Here is a 15,682-nt window from a genome sequence, read left to right as displayed (position 1 = left end):
TTGGTTCATATACCTATATATCGGTCTCTATTGGTACATATACTTATATATCGGTCTCTATCGGTCCATATACTTATATATCTGTCTCTATCGGTACATATACTTGTAGCAGGGTCACCCCTGACTACTAATCTGCCCTTCTCCTGGCAGTAAGTTCTGGTATAAGCAGGCCTTGCCAGTAGTCATCATGGGGTTTTCCCCTTCACCTTTGGTACTGCACTTGAGTGACAGCAGGGGGGGGGGGGGTACATCCTGTTGTAGCTGGGACAACGGGGTGCCCGCCCTCTGGCTGTACTTAAGGGCAGGACCGACCCTAAATTTGGAGGTTGTTCCTTCCTCTCTGAGGAAGGCAGGTCACACGTCTGGGAGCCTGAGATTGGGGCCTACCCATGTTCTTCTTCCCTGCGGGGGAGAGTGAGTGTGGACCAATACCTCTGCCCCCGTCTGCCTATTGGGCGGTATGTCCTTACTCGCGAGTGTACTTAAAGTGAGTGTCCTTAAACCGGGGTATGCCTGTATCTCAGACACGCTGCTGTTCTAGATCTGTTTGCGAGCGCACATTTTATATACTGTTGCAGTCCTACACAAAGTGTGAAACTTTAGCACACTCGGAGTGCGTCTGTTTTTTCTTTTTGTGTTTTCCGCAGATATCCTTGAGGGATTGGTGATCCTTATATTCAGGCTGCAGGGACTCCGGAGAACTGTGTACTGGGACTGGTTTACTTCCTTTAATACACACACACACACAAACACACACACACACACACACACACACACACACACACACACACACACACACACACACATATATATATACATATATATATACATATATATATATATATATATATACATATATATATATATATACATATATATATACATATATATATATATACATATATATACATATATATATATATATATATATATATATATATACTGTACATATATACACACACATACATATACATATATACACACACACACACACATATATGTGGGGTTCTGACGAAGACAATACTGTTGAAACGCGTCGGGTGATTCAGTGAGAGAGGATCGCCTATGTGAGAGGAGTAATCCTGTTCCCCCCAGTGTGTGAGTTGTATTGGCAGGAAGAGAGCTGAACAGGAAACAGTGCGCATAGAGCACCCGGCAACTCTACGTTGGACATCGCGCGAGAGGTGAACTAACCCCCCCGCGTGATGCGGAAGCGGTGAGTGAGGTTGGTCTAGTAGGAGGAAAGCTGTGCGTCTGGAGACGCCAGTGACATCGATCCGGAACCCCGAGACGGGCTACATGGAGAGGGGTGACTCACCCCACCCACCCAAAACTCAAACAATTCATCCCCCCACCCACCCACAATTCACCCCCACCCACCCAAAACTCACCCCCCCACCCACCCAAAACTCACCCCCACCCAAAACTCACCCCCACCCACCAAAATTCAGCCCCCCCCCATCCACCCACCCACCCAAGATTCACCCCCTCACCAAACAATTATTCGGTATTCACATCCCGGGCAACGCCGGGTCTCTCAGCTAGTATAATATAAAGATACAAGCGAAGGAGAAGCAGGATAACCCCTTCCCCTCCTCCTCCCTCTATGCAAAACAGCTCCCTGGAGATCACACTGCAAACAAGCAGTTTTGCCCTTATATCCACCATCCAGAAGATCATCACGAAGGGTAAGGAGACCCATTTGGATTGACATTGAAGGTCGCTGTATGTGATACGTGAGACGGACTGTACTACAAGGACCTAGGAAGTCTTTTCCACCCTCTCTTGCCACACGGGAATTAATATCTGCCCACATTCTGTCAATATATGTGACATGCATTGTGCATCAAGGACATTATAAGTCTTTTTAAAGACTTTCATTTATATTGGACAGTTTTCCACACACTATATTGATTGTGATCCACTCTCAATATTGCATAGATTGCATTTTTTTTTTATTTTTATACCTAAATGTTGGTCATTATTTTATAATAAAATTCAAGAAGAACACTATCCACCTCAGTTTTGAACTGACTAATACGACACAAAGTTCTACCCATTGCATCTACCGTTGAATTAACCAACGAATTCTACATACGGGACATTATTCTCATGGATACAAATTTATATGGTGACATTTTGTCTTATTAGAGATTCGAATCAGCTGTTCCTCCATTCTCATATTTCCAGTGTGGGATACAATTGTTTACCACATTAATATATCATTTTTCTCCCTCCTGTCTTATCCCTTTGTGCCTAGGTCATCTACGTATATATATATATATGTGTCACCATATAAATTTGTATCCATGAGAATAATGTCCCGTATGTAGAATTCGTTGGTTAATATATATATATATATATATATATATATATACAGTGTTCGACAAACCTATACATTTGCTCGCCCCGGGCGAGTGGATTTAACCCCCGGGCGAGTAAATATTGGCCCAAGCAGCACACGTTTGGTACTAGGTGGCGAGTAGATTTTTTGGTGATTTGTCAACCACTGTATATATATATATATATATATATATATGTGTGCAAAATAAACAGATCCAGACTGGTCTTATATACTGTATACAAAATATTTTAATTAGGAATATTTTTACTGTTCATAAAACAGATTAGAGTCCACATTTCTAACAAACTTCAGGTTCCAGTTAACCCCCAAAAAATCCAGACGGTCAATATTGGTCATTAAAAGAATAATTCTGATCTCTGTTATTTCAATGTCAATATATATACTGTATATTGCCTTGATTTTGCATGAGAAGTGATATATGGAGCAGTTATATGGGGCAATAGGAGGAGTTATAGGGAGGGGTTATGTGGGGCAATAGGAGGAGTTATAGGGAGGGGTTATATGGGGCAATAGGAGGAGTTATAGGGAGGGGTTATATGGGGCAATAGGAGGAGTTATAGGGAGGGGTTATATGGGGTAATAGGAGGAGTTAGAATGAATATGGGGAAATAAGAGGAGTTATAGGGAGTAATTATATGTGGCAATAGGAGGGGTTATAGGGAGTAATTATATGGGGTAATAGGAGGAGTTATAGGGAGCGGGTATATTGGGTAATAGGAGGAGTTATATGGAGTAATAGGAGGAGTTATAGGGAGCGGTTATATTTGGTAATAGGAGGAGTTTTTGGGAGCGGTTATATGGGGCAATAGGAGGAGTTATAGGGAGGGGTTATATGGGCAATAGGAGTTTTAGGGAGTAATTATATGGGGCAATAGAGGGAGTTTTATGGAGTAATTATATGGGGCGGGTATATGAAGCTTGTATGAGGAGTTACAGGACGCTGCTATGTGGGCTAGAGCTGTGATTATTAAAAAATCAGTAAATTCAATTGATAAATTAAATGTAAATGTATCTAGACCTGGGTTCATCAGAAACGCGAGTCATATGATCTGAAATCTTGGCGATGCAGTCTCTCATCTTTAATCGTTTCAAACCGTCTTATCTTCCCAGAAAGAACATCTACGTTAGGAACTTTTACAACCTAAAATGCTAAACAGAACAACTCTAGTTTCAAAAATGTGGGGGATAATTTGTGCATGTTGTTTCCTCCTCTCCTTGGCTCCAGCCACCTCCTGCTGATTGGCTGCATTACCCAGCAGCAGCCCTCCTCTCTCTCTGAGACATCCCGCTCCTCCCTCCCCCACCCCCCCCAAGCCGATCAGGTTACTATGTCAGAGGAGTAATACCGGACACATACATGCCGTACGTGCACTGGTATTGAAGTGGTAGATTTGAAGTAGAGATACAAGACAGTCTGGTGTCTGACGCAATAAAATTATCTTAATAATAATCTGTTTTCAGTTTTTTAGTAGCACAATTCCATCCTTCATTCTTTTTCTTTTTTTTTTTTAGTCTTTGATTCTGCCAAGTTTGTAGGACATTTTCCACAAAAGCAGACGGGATTACTTCAGAGGCCCAAACAACAAGAGCCATTTGTCGAGCATCTTGAGCTTGGACGAGCGGAAGTTTCCTGGTCTGAATCCTTAGTTCGTGCTGCCGTAAAATTCTTTCCAGAATCCCCCCCGATTTTTCTCAGAGAAAGTTGGGGAAATTGCCAAATCTCCCAGCAACCCCATTGGGGAAAGTTTTTCTTCTACCAAAGCTGTCCAGAATGAACCATGTACTGGAAACCAAGATTCAAGAGTAGTTACCCTCGAGTGGAAGTGCCGACATGTTTTATGGTTCAATCCTCAAACATTTTCTTATTTGCTAAAAGGAAGTCCTCAAATAGCAACATCTTTCAGAAAACGGAAATTGTGTTCCAGAAAAAAAACATCCAGAATTATCCATTCATCTGAAACCTGAGTAGACAAAACTAATGTTTATGGTTGAAATCAAACGTATTTGAATTTCCTTCAAGTCACAAATAAAATACATCTTTTGTAAACTATATCGTTGATACCCTGTTCTAGCCATCCGGAAGTCATCACTCAAGCTGCCATCTTGACTGGAAACTCGCGTGGAAACACCCACATGCGTTCTGCTTCAACACCAGAACATTTTCTCACTTTGCTAAAGAACAGTAGCCCAAAATGTGTTGGCATTTGTGTAGGTGATTTGTGTTCTAGGAAAGCAGACTGAACCATTCATCCAACATCTTGAGTAGAGATAAGTGACACGAATGAATAAGGAGGAGTTCCTTAAGGAACTCGGCATGTTGGCAACATGTTGGCATTCAGTTGCCATATTGAGTGAAACCCTATGTATCCTTCCCAGTACGGTTCCCAAATTCATTCGGGCATACACCATATCTCTTCCCACTCATACCGGTGAAAATTATATTTCAACACAAGGGCATCTTTAATGTTTGAAAGATAATGGGTTCAATTCCTGGATTTTCTCAGAGAAAGACTTTACAACAATTTTCAATCGTGTTGGTGACAACAGTGTTTAAGAATAACTGTCCAGAAGGAACCATTCTCCTGTCATCTTGAATAGAGACGTTGAATGTTACTGGGTTCAATTCCTGTTTTTTCTCAGAGGAAGACACACACATTCTTTCAGCAGTTGTACACAGTATATGAAAATACGCTCAAGAAAAGATGGCTTGATTAAACCATTCGCCCGCTGTTTTGAAGGAAGACTTCTCATCGTTAATCAACACCATCTTCCAATAATCATACATGTGACAATTGCATTCAAGGAAAGCTGTCCAGAAGGAACCATTCAGCCGCCATCTTGAATTTAGACATTGGAGGAAATAATGGGTTAGATGCCCAGATTTTCGCAGAGGAGAGCTCAACAAAATCTTTCGGCAACCGTATCGGCAACATTACATTTGAAACGAAGGCCATTTTGGGACGCGCTAGATCTTTCGTCTCAATAAGAACAGGGACAACAGAAAGATGATGTGTAGCTGTGAGTTTCCACAGAAACTAAGAGAGTTTGTAGCCAGCTGGACGCCTCCAAAATATTGACGTCGAGTGTTGGCAAAAGTTCAGGAATGTTTCCCAATTGGAGAACTAGAAATGTGCACGGACCATGGTTGAAGGTAGAGGGAAGAATGAGGCCTGGGTGGGAGATTAAATATGGAAGGGGTGATTCCGTTAGGCGCAGCATGGCAGAAATGTCTTTATGTTCCTCACGCTTAGCCGTAGTCCTACACATAAGCGTTCTTGCCATATTTACAAATGCTGTTGTTGGAGTCATATCGAGGGAGAGCGGCTTGAGGTCCGGCCTTAGCAGAGGACACGGTGTTAAGGCCCGGGGCACGATAGCTGTATTTGCTGGAGGAGGAATAGACAGAGGAAGAAGTTGAAGAAGTTGAAGGAGTGGTCAGCGGCAGTGCCAGCCTCCCCCTTACACACACTCGACATTATTACAACTTACTTTTTTGCACTAGAGACCTGAGTCTTGTAGGAGCAGCACAGAAGTGCACCCCCAACAACATCCAAAAGAGCCCCTGACCAGCCAAGGTAAAGAGCTGGTCCGATCTCATATCTATAGGGGTGAAGAACAAGTCATTATTGCAGCTACTGAAATCTACCATTATATGTAGAACTTCCAAGTCTCATACATAGCTCATTTCTCTCAGTCACGGTCACCCTGCGGGGGGAGGGATAGACTCATAGCTCCCTTCTGTCTGTGTCACTGTGTCACCCTGCGGGGGGAGGGACAGACTCATATCTCCCTTCTGTCTGTGTCACTGTGTCACCCTGCGGGGGAGGGACAGGCTCATAGCTCCCTTCTGTCTGTGTCACTGTGTCACCCTGCGGGGGGAGGGACAGGCTCATAGCTCCCTTCTGTCTGTGTCACTGTGTCACCCTGCGGGGGGAGGGACAGACTCATAGCTCCCTTCTGTCTGTGTCACTGTGTCACCCTGCGGGGGGAGGGACAGACTCATAGCTCCCTTCTGTCTGTGTCACCCTGCGGGGGGAGGGACAGACTCATAGCTCCCTTCTGTCTGTCACTGTGTCACCCTGCGGGGGGAGGGACATGCTCATAGCTCCCTTCTGTCTGTGTCACTGTGTCACCCTGCGGGGGGAGGTACAGACTCATAGCTCCCTTCTGTCTGTGTCACTGTGTCACCCTGCAGGGGGAGGGACAGGCACATAGCTCCCTTCTGTCTGTGTCACTGTGTCACCCTGCAGGGGGAGGGACAGGCTCATAGCTCCCTTCTGTCTGTGTCACTGTGTCACCCTGCGGGGGGAGGGACAGACTCATAGCTCCCTTCTGTCTGTGTCACTGTGTCACCCTGCGGGGGGAGGGACAGACTCATAGCTCCCTTCTGTCTGTGTCACTGTGTCACCCTACGGTGCTTGGTCAGAAGATTGATACATGGGTCAGGGGAAAGGGGAGGTCTCGTCTCCTGAGACTTACTTGGTTCCCGGGTACAGAGGGTCGAAGAATTCCTTAGTGATATTAAAGGCATACCACGAGAGAGCGATCCCAGGACAGATACCTTAAAAGAGAGTGGAGGAACCGTCAGCACATAATGCCCTGGAGTCCCAACCCAGAAGAACCATCCAACAGACTTGAGTCAGGAGTCATGCCTTCCACCAATGTCGTTTTCCAACGAAAAATGGAGCGCCACTCCCAATGAGCTCCATTTTCGTTGGAGAACTTCCTCTTTACGACCCTGCGGAAGGTCTCCACACAGTGGCACAGAAGAACTTATTCCATCTCACCTCCGAGTATGAAGAGCGCTCCTCCTGCCGTGGCGATCTTGCCCTTCAGCACACTGTTGCCCTCCGCCACCTTGGTGCATTGCATCCCGAGCATCCCACACAGGCATCCGAAAAACCCCAAAAGGAGTGAGGTGATCATCAAGGCCCGGCAAGCCTGCAGGTACCCTGAGGACACAAGTCACAGTCACACGTTGTGTCGCCGTGTTACACAACATTAATTTGGGGGGGTGGGGTGGGGGTACATGTCATCTCCCCCTTTTCTGTACCCTGCTACATAGTTATACAGTAGTTACATAGTAACATAGTATGCATATAGTTAGACAGTAGTTACATAGTAGGTATATAGTTACACAGTAGTTGCATAGTTACACAGTAGGTATATAGTTACATAGTAGGTATATAGTTACATAGTAGTTACAAAGTTACATAGTAGTTATATAGTTACATAGTTACATAGTAGATGAGGTTGTAAAAAGACGTACGTCCATCAAGTTCAACCTATGCTAAGTTTAGACGACAGATACTTTATCCTATATCTATATTTATTTATTGATCCAGAGGAAGGCAAACACAACCCCCAGTGTCATATCATCCAGTGATATCTCATAAGGGGAAAAATAAATTCCTTCCTGACTCCAAGAATTGGCAATCAGATTACTCCCTGGATCAACATCCTTCCCATGTTTACTTATTTGGTAAATCCCTGTATACCTTTCCTTTCTAAAAAGATGCCCAACTTTTGGCTGAACATATCTATTGTATCTGCCATCCCAGTCTCCATGGGTAATGAACCCCACACAGTAACTGCCCTTACTGTTAATCCTCCTCCCCCACCCACTCTCCCCAAAAAAAAATCATATACTGTAATTTTCTCCCTTCTACTTATTCCTTAAAACCTATTGGTTCCCGGCGTCTTCTTTTCTTCACCTCAAAACATGTTTTTCTTCTGATGGCTTCTTCCCAAACCCTATTATTTCCGTCCATCTCAAACAGTGGGAGGAGGCGGCCCTTAAACCTTTTTTATTTTTATAGCCACCCTCCACAGAAGAGGTCGACCCCAAGGCCATGTTTTTACATGGACAGATCACCCAGTCTACCAGCCACCCCTCCCCCCCCCTAGACTTGGGCTTCTTGATCGTGTTTACTGCCATTCCTAGGCTGTATCGGAACAGTGAGGTTGTTACCACGCAGCTTTTTCAAGTCAACTTAACAAGTTGTGACCAGTGATGACCATAAACTGCCCAACATATTTGCAGCGTGGTACAGCGAGAGTATACAGAGTGACATCAATTACAGAAGGTAATTGGGGCCCTGATCCTGAGGGCTTACACTCTAGAGGGACAAGTGGCAGTGTTGGGTCAGGTAAAGTGGCTGCTCACTGGGTGGTGGAGTATGTCTCAGGACGGAGAGGTCCTAGCCATACAGCTGGATCTAAGATCTCGAGTGTGGATGTTAAGGGGCTTTAGATTGCATGGAGGTACAAGTTGACACCCATGCAATCCTTTTTTACGTGGCATAGGCCATCTCCCGGAGTAGTAGCCGTGTAGGTTGCTATTAACTTTCCAGGATGATAGATCCACAAGGCAGAGGTGCCGACCGACCTGACTTCAAACCGCACCCAAACTAGAGGCTGAAGAATCGGTCTGTATCACAAACCACCTCGAGTAGCCTAGGACCTCCGGGATGTGAGCACCGCAGAGAGCTCACCTCAAAGGCTGCCTCACACCGTGGGGGATACTGGGCGGTGCTGTACTGGATGGTAAGGTCAGATCACCCCTGAGGCGAAACGCGTAGGATGGCTATCGGTGCAGGACAGAGGCGAAACACTGTGAAATGAGAGTCCCGGAGATCACGTGACACAGAAGCCATTGGAAGCGAATGCCACGGCGGTGAGATCGAGATGCAAACTTGCTCCGAGTCCCTGTTACTCAACCCGCGCGTTTTCATATGTACAATTCATCTCATTCTATTACGCTGAGTGCATTGTCCTCTATTCCCCTTCTCCCCATGCTCTCTGGATCCATTGCTGAGATATATCCGGGGTCACGGAAGGTCCCAGAGTCCTTTCAGCTTATGCCCTGTTTTACTCTCGATCAAGAATCTATCTTGTGAGTTGCAAGCCTTTGGAGTGGTAAACCTCCTTTTCTTCACAGATCACGCTTGGTTCCTTTTCCCCTTTATGTTTTTTGGACCCGTCAGGAGCTTGGCAAAGCTGCTATACTGTAGTTTGGTAAATGCGTTTGTTTGGGGATTGGACCATGTCAGGATGGCTTCCACCTTAGCCGTACATCCCTACGTTCACCCCCCAACTCTACTGTATTGTACCTCTGCCTTCCCTACCTGACATGTTTCTGGTTTATCCTCACTTCTGGTCCCCTAGAGTCTTATCAAGGAGGCCCGCAACGCAGGCCTTGCCTTAGGGCAAGGCGAGCAAAGCCTTAGGCTGAGCTTTTAGTCCGTTCGTTGGTGCTGCCGCGTGCGGGCGGCGAAAACAAATTGCAGACTCCCTATAAGGCCGCCCCGTGTGCGCACACGACGGGGCGCGATGGTAGGGCCGCGTATTAAAAAGAGAAGATTGTTGTCTATTTGGCGCGGCGGCCGAGCGGTAGCCACATCACGGCGGCAGTTCAGCAAATGATGGCGAACCAGCCGCGTGATGTCAAGGCCGCACCCCCGCCAGGCCTCCCCGTCGCCTGTACATTGGTAGGAAGGAGAGTTTACAGATCGCTGGTGCCAGGGCCGCTCTGCACGCTATGCGTGCACGCTCTCGCAAGCAAGCGGACTGTATAATCCCGGCTTTAGGCCTTCGCCAGCCCCCGCACTCCCTCCTCCCGTCGGCACTCCCGGGATCCAACTTCCACCCGACCGGAGAGGGGGAGCTGGAGGAGGGAGTGTGGGGGCCCCCGGACGGACAGAGAGAGGTGTGCCTGTGTTAGTTTGTGAGAGGCGTCTTACCTTTTTCGGAGCGGGACGCCTCCTATAGCGCTGCGTTGCCACGGTGACCGACGTCAAATGACGCCGCGATGCTGCAGGAGGAGGGACTCACGTCAAGGTAAGTCCCCTTTACTTTTTTACAGGGGGGTGCCCCGCCGCCATCGTGCAACCTTGGACCCGCAAAGCCTAAGCCCGACCCTGCCGGGCCGCAAGGCGTACTAGACGTTCACTCCAAACTCCGTGCGTTAACCGTACACGGCAATGTATATATCAAATGAAAATACCACTAGTGAGCACGTTCACACGCCTCAGCCAGGTCTGCCGCCCTGCCCTTCCCCATTATCTTTTTGCATGCAGTGCAGCTAGGGATTCTGGGAAATGACAGACAAAAGTGCACAGTGTGTCGCTCTTCGCTTTTTATCCATTTTAACACGGATCCCTGTAAACGTCTGCCTGCCGCATTACACGGCTTTTTTTTTCAGCACAGCCTGGGTTACAGAAGTGCAGAGCCAGTAATCCTACTCATAGGCAGCTTTCCCCACCCTTTCGGGTCTCCACAGTGCCAGGCTTGTTATACTGGCTTTGCAATGTGAAGCTGGAAGCGATAAGTTATGGTGGGTACAAAAGTGCCCCAAACCGTCCACCATGTATATGTGTGTTTATGCTGCAATATTTATAATGAACACCAGGTGGCAGTGTATGCTACATTAATATGAGAGAGAGAGAGAGAGAGAGAGAGAGAGAGAGAGAGGGAGAGAGAGCTCAGCCCTGTGACCCTCCTCAGTGTAACACCCATCTCACAGCAGGACAGGGGAGGGTAACACAGTATCCTCTGGCTCCTTCCTTCTGGGGTCGCTGCTGTTGCCGGTATCTCCCCCATTAGCACCATCTGTAGGATCTGCCTTATAGTGAGAGCGCTCAGCCCTGTAACTCCTTCCCAGGCCGGTGTAACCCCCGTCTCACAGCAGGACAGGGGAGGGTAACACATTATCCTCTGGCTCCTTCCTTCTGGGGTCGCTGCTGTTGCCGGTATCTCCCCCATTAGCACCATCTGTAGGATCTGCCTTATAGTGAGAGCGCTCAGCCCTGTAACCCCTTCCCTGGCCTGTGTAACCCCGTCTCACAGCAGGACAGGGGAGGGTAACACATTATCCTCTGGCTCCTTCCTTCTGGGGTCGCTGCTGTTGCCGGTATCTCCCCCATTAGCACCATCTGTAGTATCTGCCTTATAGTGAGAGCGCTCAGCCCTGTAACCCCTTCCCTGGCCTGTGTAACCCCGTCTCACAGCAGGACAGGGGAGGGTAACACATTATCCTCTGGCTCCTTCCTTCTGGGGTCGCTGCTGTTGCCGGCATCTCTCCTATAAGCACCATCTGTAGTATTCCCCCCCCCCCCCTAATTGTATAGTTTAGGGGAGTTCCATAGGAATTGTTTGGCAATGATACCTCCACCCACCAGAGAGAGAGAAACTCCAAGGGGGACCTGTTTCCAAGTGTCAAATGTTGGAGAGTCTGCTATAGGATCTGCCATGCAGTAAAAGCGCTCGGCCCTATAACACCTTACCTGACCTGGCTAACACCTATCTCTCATATCCTAACCCCCAAAAAGCACCCGGGACTATACAGCTGCTTTTGTTAAGAGCTCCTTGAGGTATGAGCCCTAAAGCAGGAGGGGTTGGATGGATTTCAAAGACGTAGGGTTCAGGGAAAAGTTGTAAGGGGTTTATATAATAAGCCATATTTAAGAGGCCCGGGGTTTGAGACTGCTGGGGGGGGTTAGAAAGTGAAGTTTGGTATTAGGGGGGAAACTTCAAAGTAAAAGGGGATTTCTAATAGGGGTATTAAAAGAGAATTTCTAACCCTAACAAATGTCATGGTATAGTAATGTGTGTGTGTGTGAGGGGGAGGCGGGCACTGCCCGCGCTGTACCTGTGCTGTGTATACATGGTGTAGTAGTGTGTGTGAGGGGGAGGCTGGCACTGCCCGCGCTGTACCTATGCTGTGTATACATGGTGTAGTAATGTGTGTGTGTGAGGGGGAGGCTGGCACTGCCCGCGCTGTACCTGTGCTGTGTATACATGGTGTAGTAGTGTGTGTGAGGGGGAGGCTGGCACTGCCGCTGCCCGCGCTGTACCTGTGCTGTGTATACATGGTGTAGTAGTGTGTGTGAGGGGGAGGCTGGCACTGCCTGCGCTGTACCTGTGCTGTGTATACATGGTGTAGTAGTGTGTGTGAGGGGGAGACTGGCACTGCCGCTGCCCACGCTGTACCTGTGCTGTGTATACATGGTGTAGTAGTGTGTGTGAGGGGAGGCTGGCACTGCCGCTGCCTGCGCTGTACCTGTGCTGTGTATACATGGTGCAGTAGTGTGTGTGAGGGTGAGGCTGGCACTGCCGCTGCCCGCACTGTACCTGTGCTGTGTATACATGGTGTAGAAGTGTGTGTGAGGGGGAGGCTGGCACTGCCCGCGCTGTACCTGTGGTGTGTATACATGGTGCAGTAGTGTGTGTGAGGGTGAGGCTGGCACTGCCGCTGTCCGTGCTGTACCTGTGCTGAGGTATAAAAAGAGGGATTAAGGAACAAATAGTGGGATTAATGTCTCATTAAAAGCTCTAAGAAAAGTGTCTCCACTTTGAACGCGGGGAAATTCACTTCTAATGAACTGTAAAGATATGTTAAGGGCCTCTCCCTTCCTTTAACTGCTGGGATGCCAGGTGGGTATGCAAGAGCTTCCCCTATTAGCAAATCCATTTACTTAATACTATTACAAATCCCCTTTACTCTACCTGTATGTATATAATGATGTAGCATAATATGGCATAATATAATACAATATACAGCTCAAACCCGTTATAGCGCGATCCGTTACAACGCGAATCCGCTTATATCGCGATGCACGCGTGGGCTCCCAATTTTCGCACTTATGAATACTTTACAACACGGTTATTGGTGTCTTAAATACTTTATTGTACGATGCATACAATGGTCCGTTATTTCTAACGCGATCCGCTTATAGCGCTTATAGCGCGATGTGATTCTTTGGATCCCAAGCACATGTAAGGGGGTTGAGCTGTACTAGGCTATAATATAATGTAGTTACCTATATATATATATATATATATATATATATATACAAAAAGAGAGAGAGCGCACGCCCCATAGCATAACACTGTATGTTTATTTTAAAAGGGGAAGGGAGGAAGGGGAGGGAAAGAATCGCACTCACAAGATTAAAATGATTAAAAGGCAGTTTGTGAATATATATCACCACCATCCGGTTCTGTAGATCGAAATAGCTCTGTGAGCTCCTCCAGGACTGCCAGTATACACCGCTGCTCCCCGGATACCAGGAACGCCAGTATACACCGCTGCTCCCCGGATACCAGGACTGCCAGTATACACCGCTGCTCCCCGGATACCAGGAACGCCGTGTGCCGTCTCTTTGCTGTCCAGAAATCAGCCCTCCACTCCGAATGGCCGCTGTACAGTTCCCACGCTAGGTTTGGGCCTCGTGCGCGTGCGCAGCGTCGTCGTGACGTAATCGCGCTCTCGGTATCCCTGACGCGTTTCGGCACCACCGGGCGACTTTCTCAAAGGGCTGATGGTTCTTGAGATGAAGTCCTGCCCCTTTATAGTCAGTCAATTGTTTGGCAACCAATAGTGGAATGATTGTAAACCCGCAATATGCTAATAGGATCGTATTCAAGGTGCATACAATTTTAAATGACTAGACTTGTAAAAGGAGACAGATAAAGGACAATTATATAAAGGAATCAACACATAGTGCGGGAAGGATCTAAAACACATAATGCTTACATAGAAAAAACATACTTAAAGCTCAAATTCATTTTTACTACAGAAGAAATGTATATATATAAAAAAAAAATAAAAAATTTAAAAATTAATTGAAATATATTATAATTCAAACTAAACTAAATTTGATTTGATTTTCTGGACTAAGGGGCAAAGGGAAATAAGATCTTATCTTGCATTAAACGGGCAATGGATGAAAGGAAAGCAAACATAATTATGGCACTGTATAAAGCAATAGTAAGACCACACCTTGAATATGGAGTACAGAATTGGCCACTACGCCATCAACAATACATTTTGGAAGAAGAAAAAAGTGCAGAGAAGAGCCAATCAAATTAAAACAGCGATCCAAGTTGCATTTCAGTTTGATTATGGATATGAAGCAGGTGGTCTCCGGAGCTGAACCCCCCCCATTAATTTCAGCTCCGGGGGACCCCTGCCTTCAGAGATAGTTATCTCCATAGTGGGACTGGTATCTCTGTAAAAATGATATGTCCTGATCACGTGGTAGCCGCACCGGGTGACGTCACGGCTTTCTATAAATTCTACTTCCATAATGTCTTTTTTAAGGAGTGGTGATCCAAAATTGTACTCCATATACAAGGTGTGGTCTTACCGATGCTTTATACAGTGATAGAATTATGCTTACTTCCCTTCCATCCATTGCCCGTTTGATGCAAGATAAGATCCTGTTTGCCTTTGCAGCTACTGCCTGACTTGGGGCACTATTGCTAAGCCTGCAGTCTACCAGCACTCCTAAATCCTTCTCCATCATGGATTCCCCCAATATATCCCCATGTGTATTGCTGACGGGGTCAAGGCATCTGGTCTTGTGCAGGACCCTCGGTATAATTAGCAATTTATGTTAGTTTACTATTATCTCTCCATTAGTATAACGGTGTTGATCTTTGGAGCGGACGTTTTAACGGATGGGAGGCTAATTTCTGCCTCACCCTTCTGTGGGTACTGTGTTTTATTATATATAGTGCATTTATCACTGGGTATAGCTATTTTTACGTCTTATATCTGGGTTTACATGTGGCTTTGTTCTACATTGTAGAGGTAATTGAGATTGTTTTAACGTTTGTTTTCTGTGATGTGTTCTTCAATAAACGTGTAAAAGGAAAAAAGACAATGTCGGCGCCAAACAATAATAATAATGAATCAAACCATATAATGAATTGTCCAAATCAAAGTCCTTGGATGACAAAGGTGGGTAGATAATTGCAAACTCTCTCCAGGACGTGATGAGGTATATGAAAAACAAAAAGAAATAATTATAGTGCAGTATGCCAGTATATAGACATAAAAACATATAACACTAACAACATAAAACATACAAGACAGACTAACAACAACAACAACAGGCCAGACTAAAATTAATAAAAAAGCTATTTATTATCAACTAATGCTGGACTCTGGATGTGGCTGTCACACACCAATCCGGGGGGGGGGGTAAAATCGTTACCCTACTCACAGAATTGTGGACAATAAAAGGCAGCAGGACTGGAATCACTTTGACGAATCCAAGATGGCGGCCGTAGCTTCCTCTCCGGCTTCCCCACGTGTGTCAGATGCTGTGTAGAGCCTCCTGGACGTGGCGTCACGTTCTCCTCTCCTGCCGATCACCTATCCTCCCAATCCGGGCATGCAACTCCTCTCCCTTGCCTCCTGACCGTATAGTGTGCTCACCAGCTCCAGATGCCGTCAAATGCTTCTAAAAACGATATCTTCCCAACGCGTTTCGTGCGCATGCGCGCACTTCTTCAAGGGATGTCACTACC

General features: G+C 46.4%; 1 protein-coding gene across 1 annotated transcript; it reads right to left on the bottom strand.

Annotated features, from left to right (window-relative positions):
* Window positions 1-2,579: 2,579 nt before the first annotated feature.
* On the bottom strand, window positions 2,580-7,617 carry LOC142470844 (claudin-15-like). Its single transcript, XM_075577643.1, has 4 exons — window positions 7,153-7,617; window positions 6,845-6,926; window positions 5,855-5,965; window positions 2,580-5,751 (listed from the first exon to the last, which is right to left on the bottom strand). The coding sequence occupies exons 1-4, from the start codon at window positions 7,289-7,291 to the stop codon at window positions 5,625-5,627; spliced, it is 459 nt and encodes a 152-aa protein (XP_075433758.1). The 5' UTR covers window positions 7,292-7,617; the 3' UTR covers window positions 2,580-5,624.
* Window positions 7,618-15,682: the final 8,065 nt, after the last annotated feature.

This window comes from Ascaphus truei, chromosome 20 (genome assembly GCF_040206685.1).
Source record: "Ascaphus truei isolate aAscTru1 chromosome 20, aAscTru1.hap1, whole genome shotgun sequence".
Classification (NCBI taxonomy): Eukaryota; Metazoa; Chordata; class Amphibia; order Anura; family Ascaphidae; genus Ascaphus; species Ascaphus truei.
This window is presented reverse-complemented; position numbering and strand designations above follow the sequence as displayed.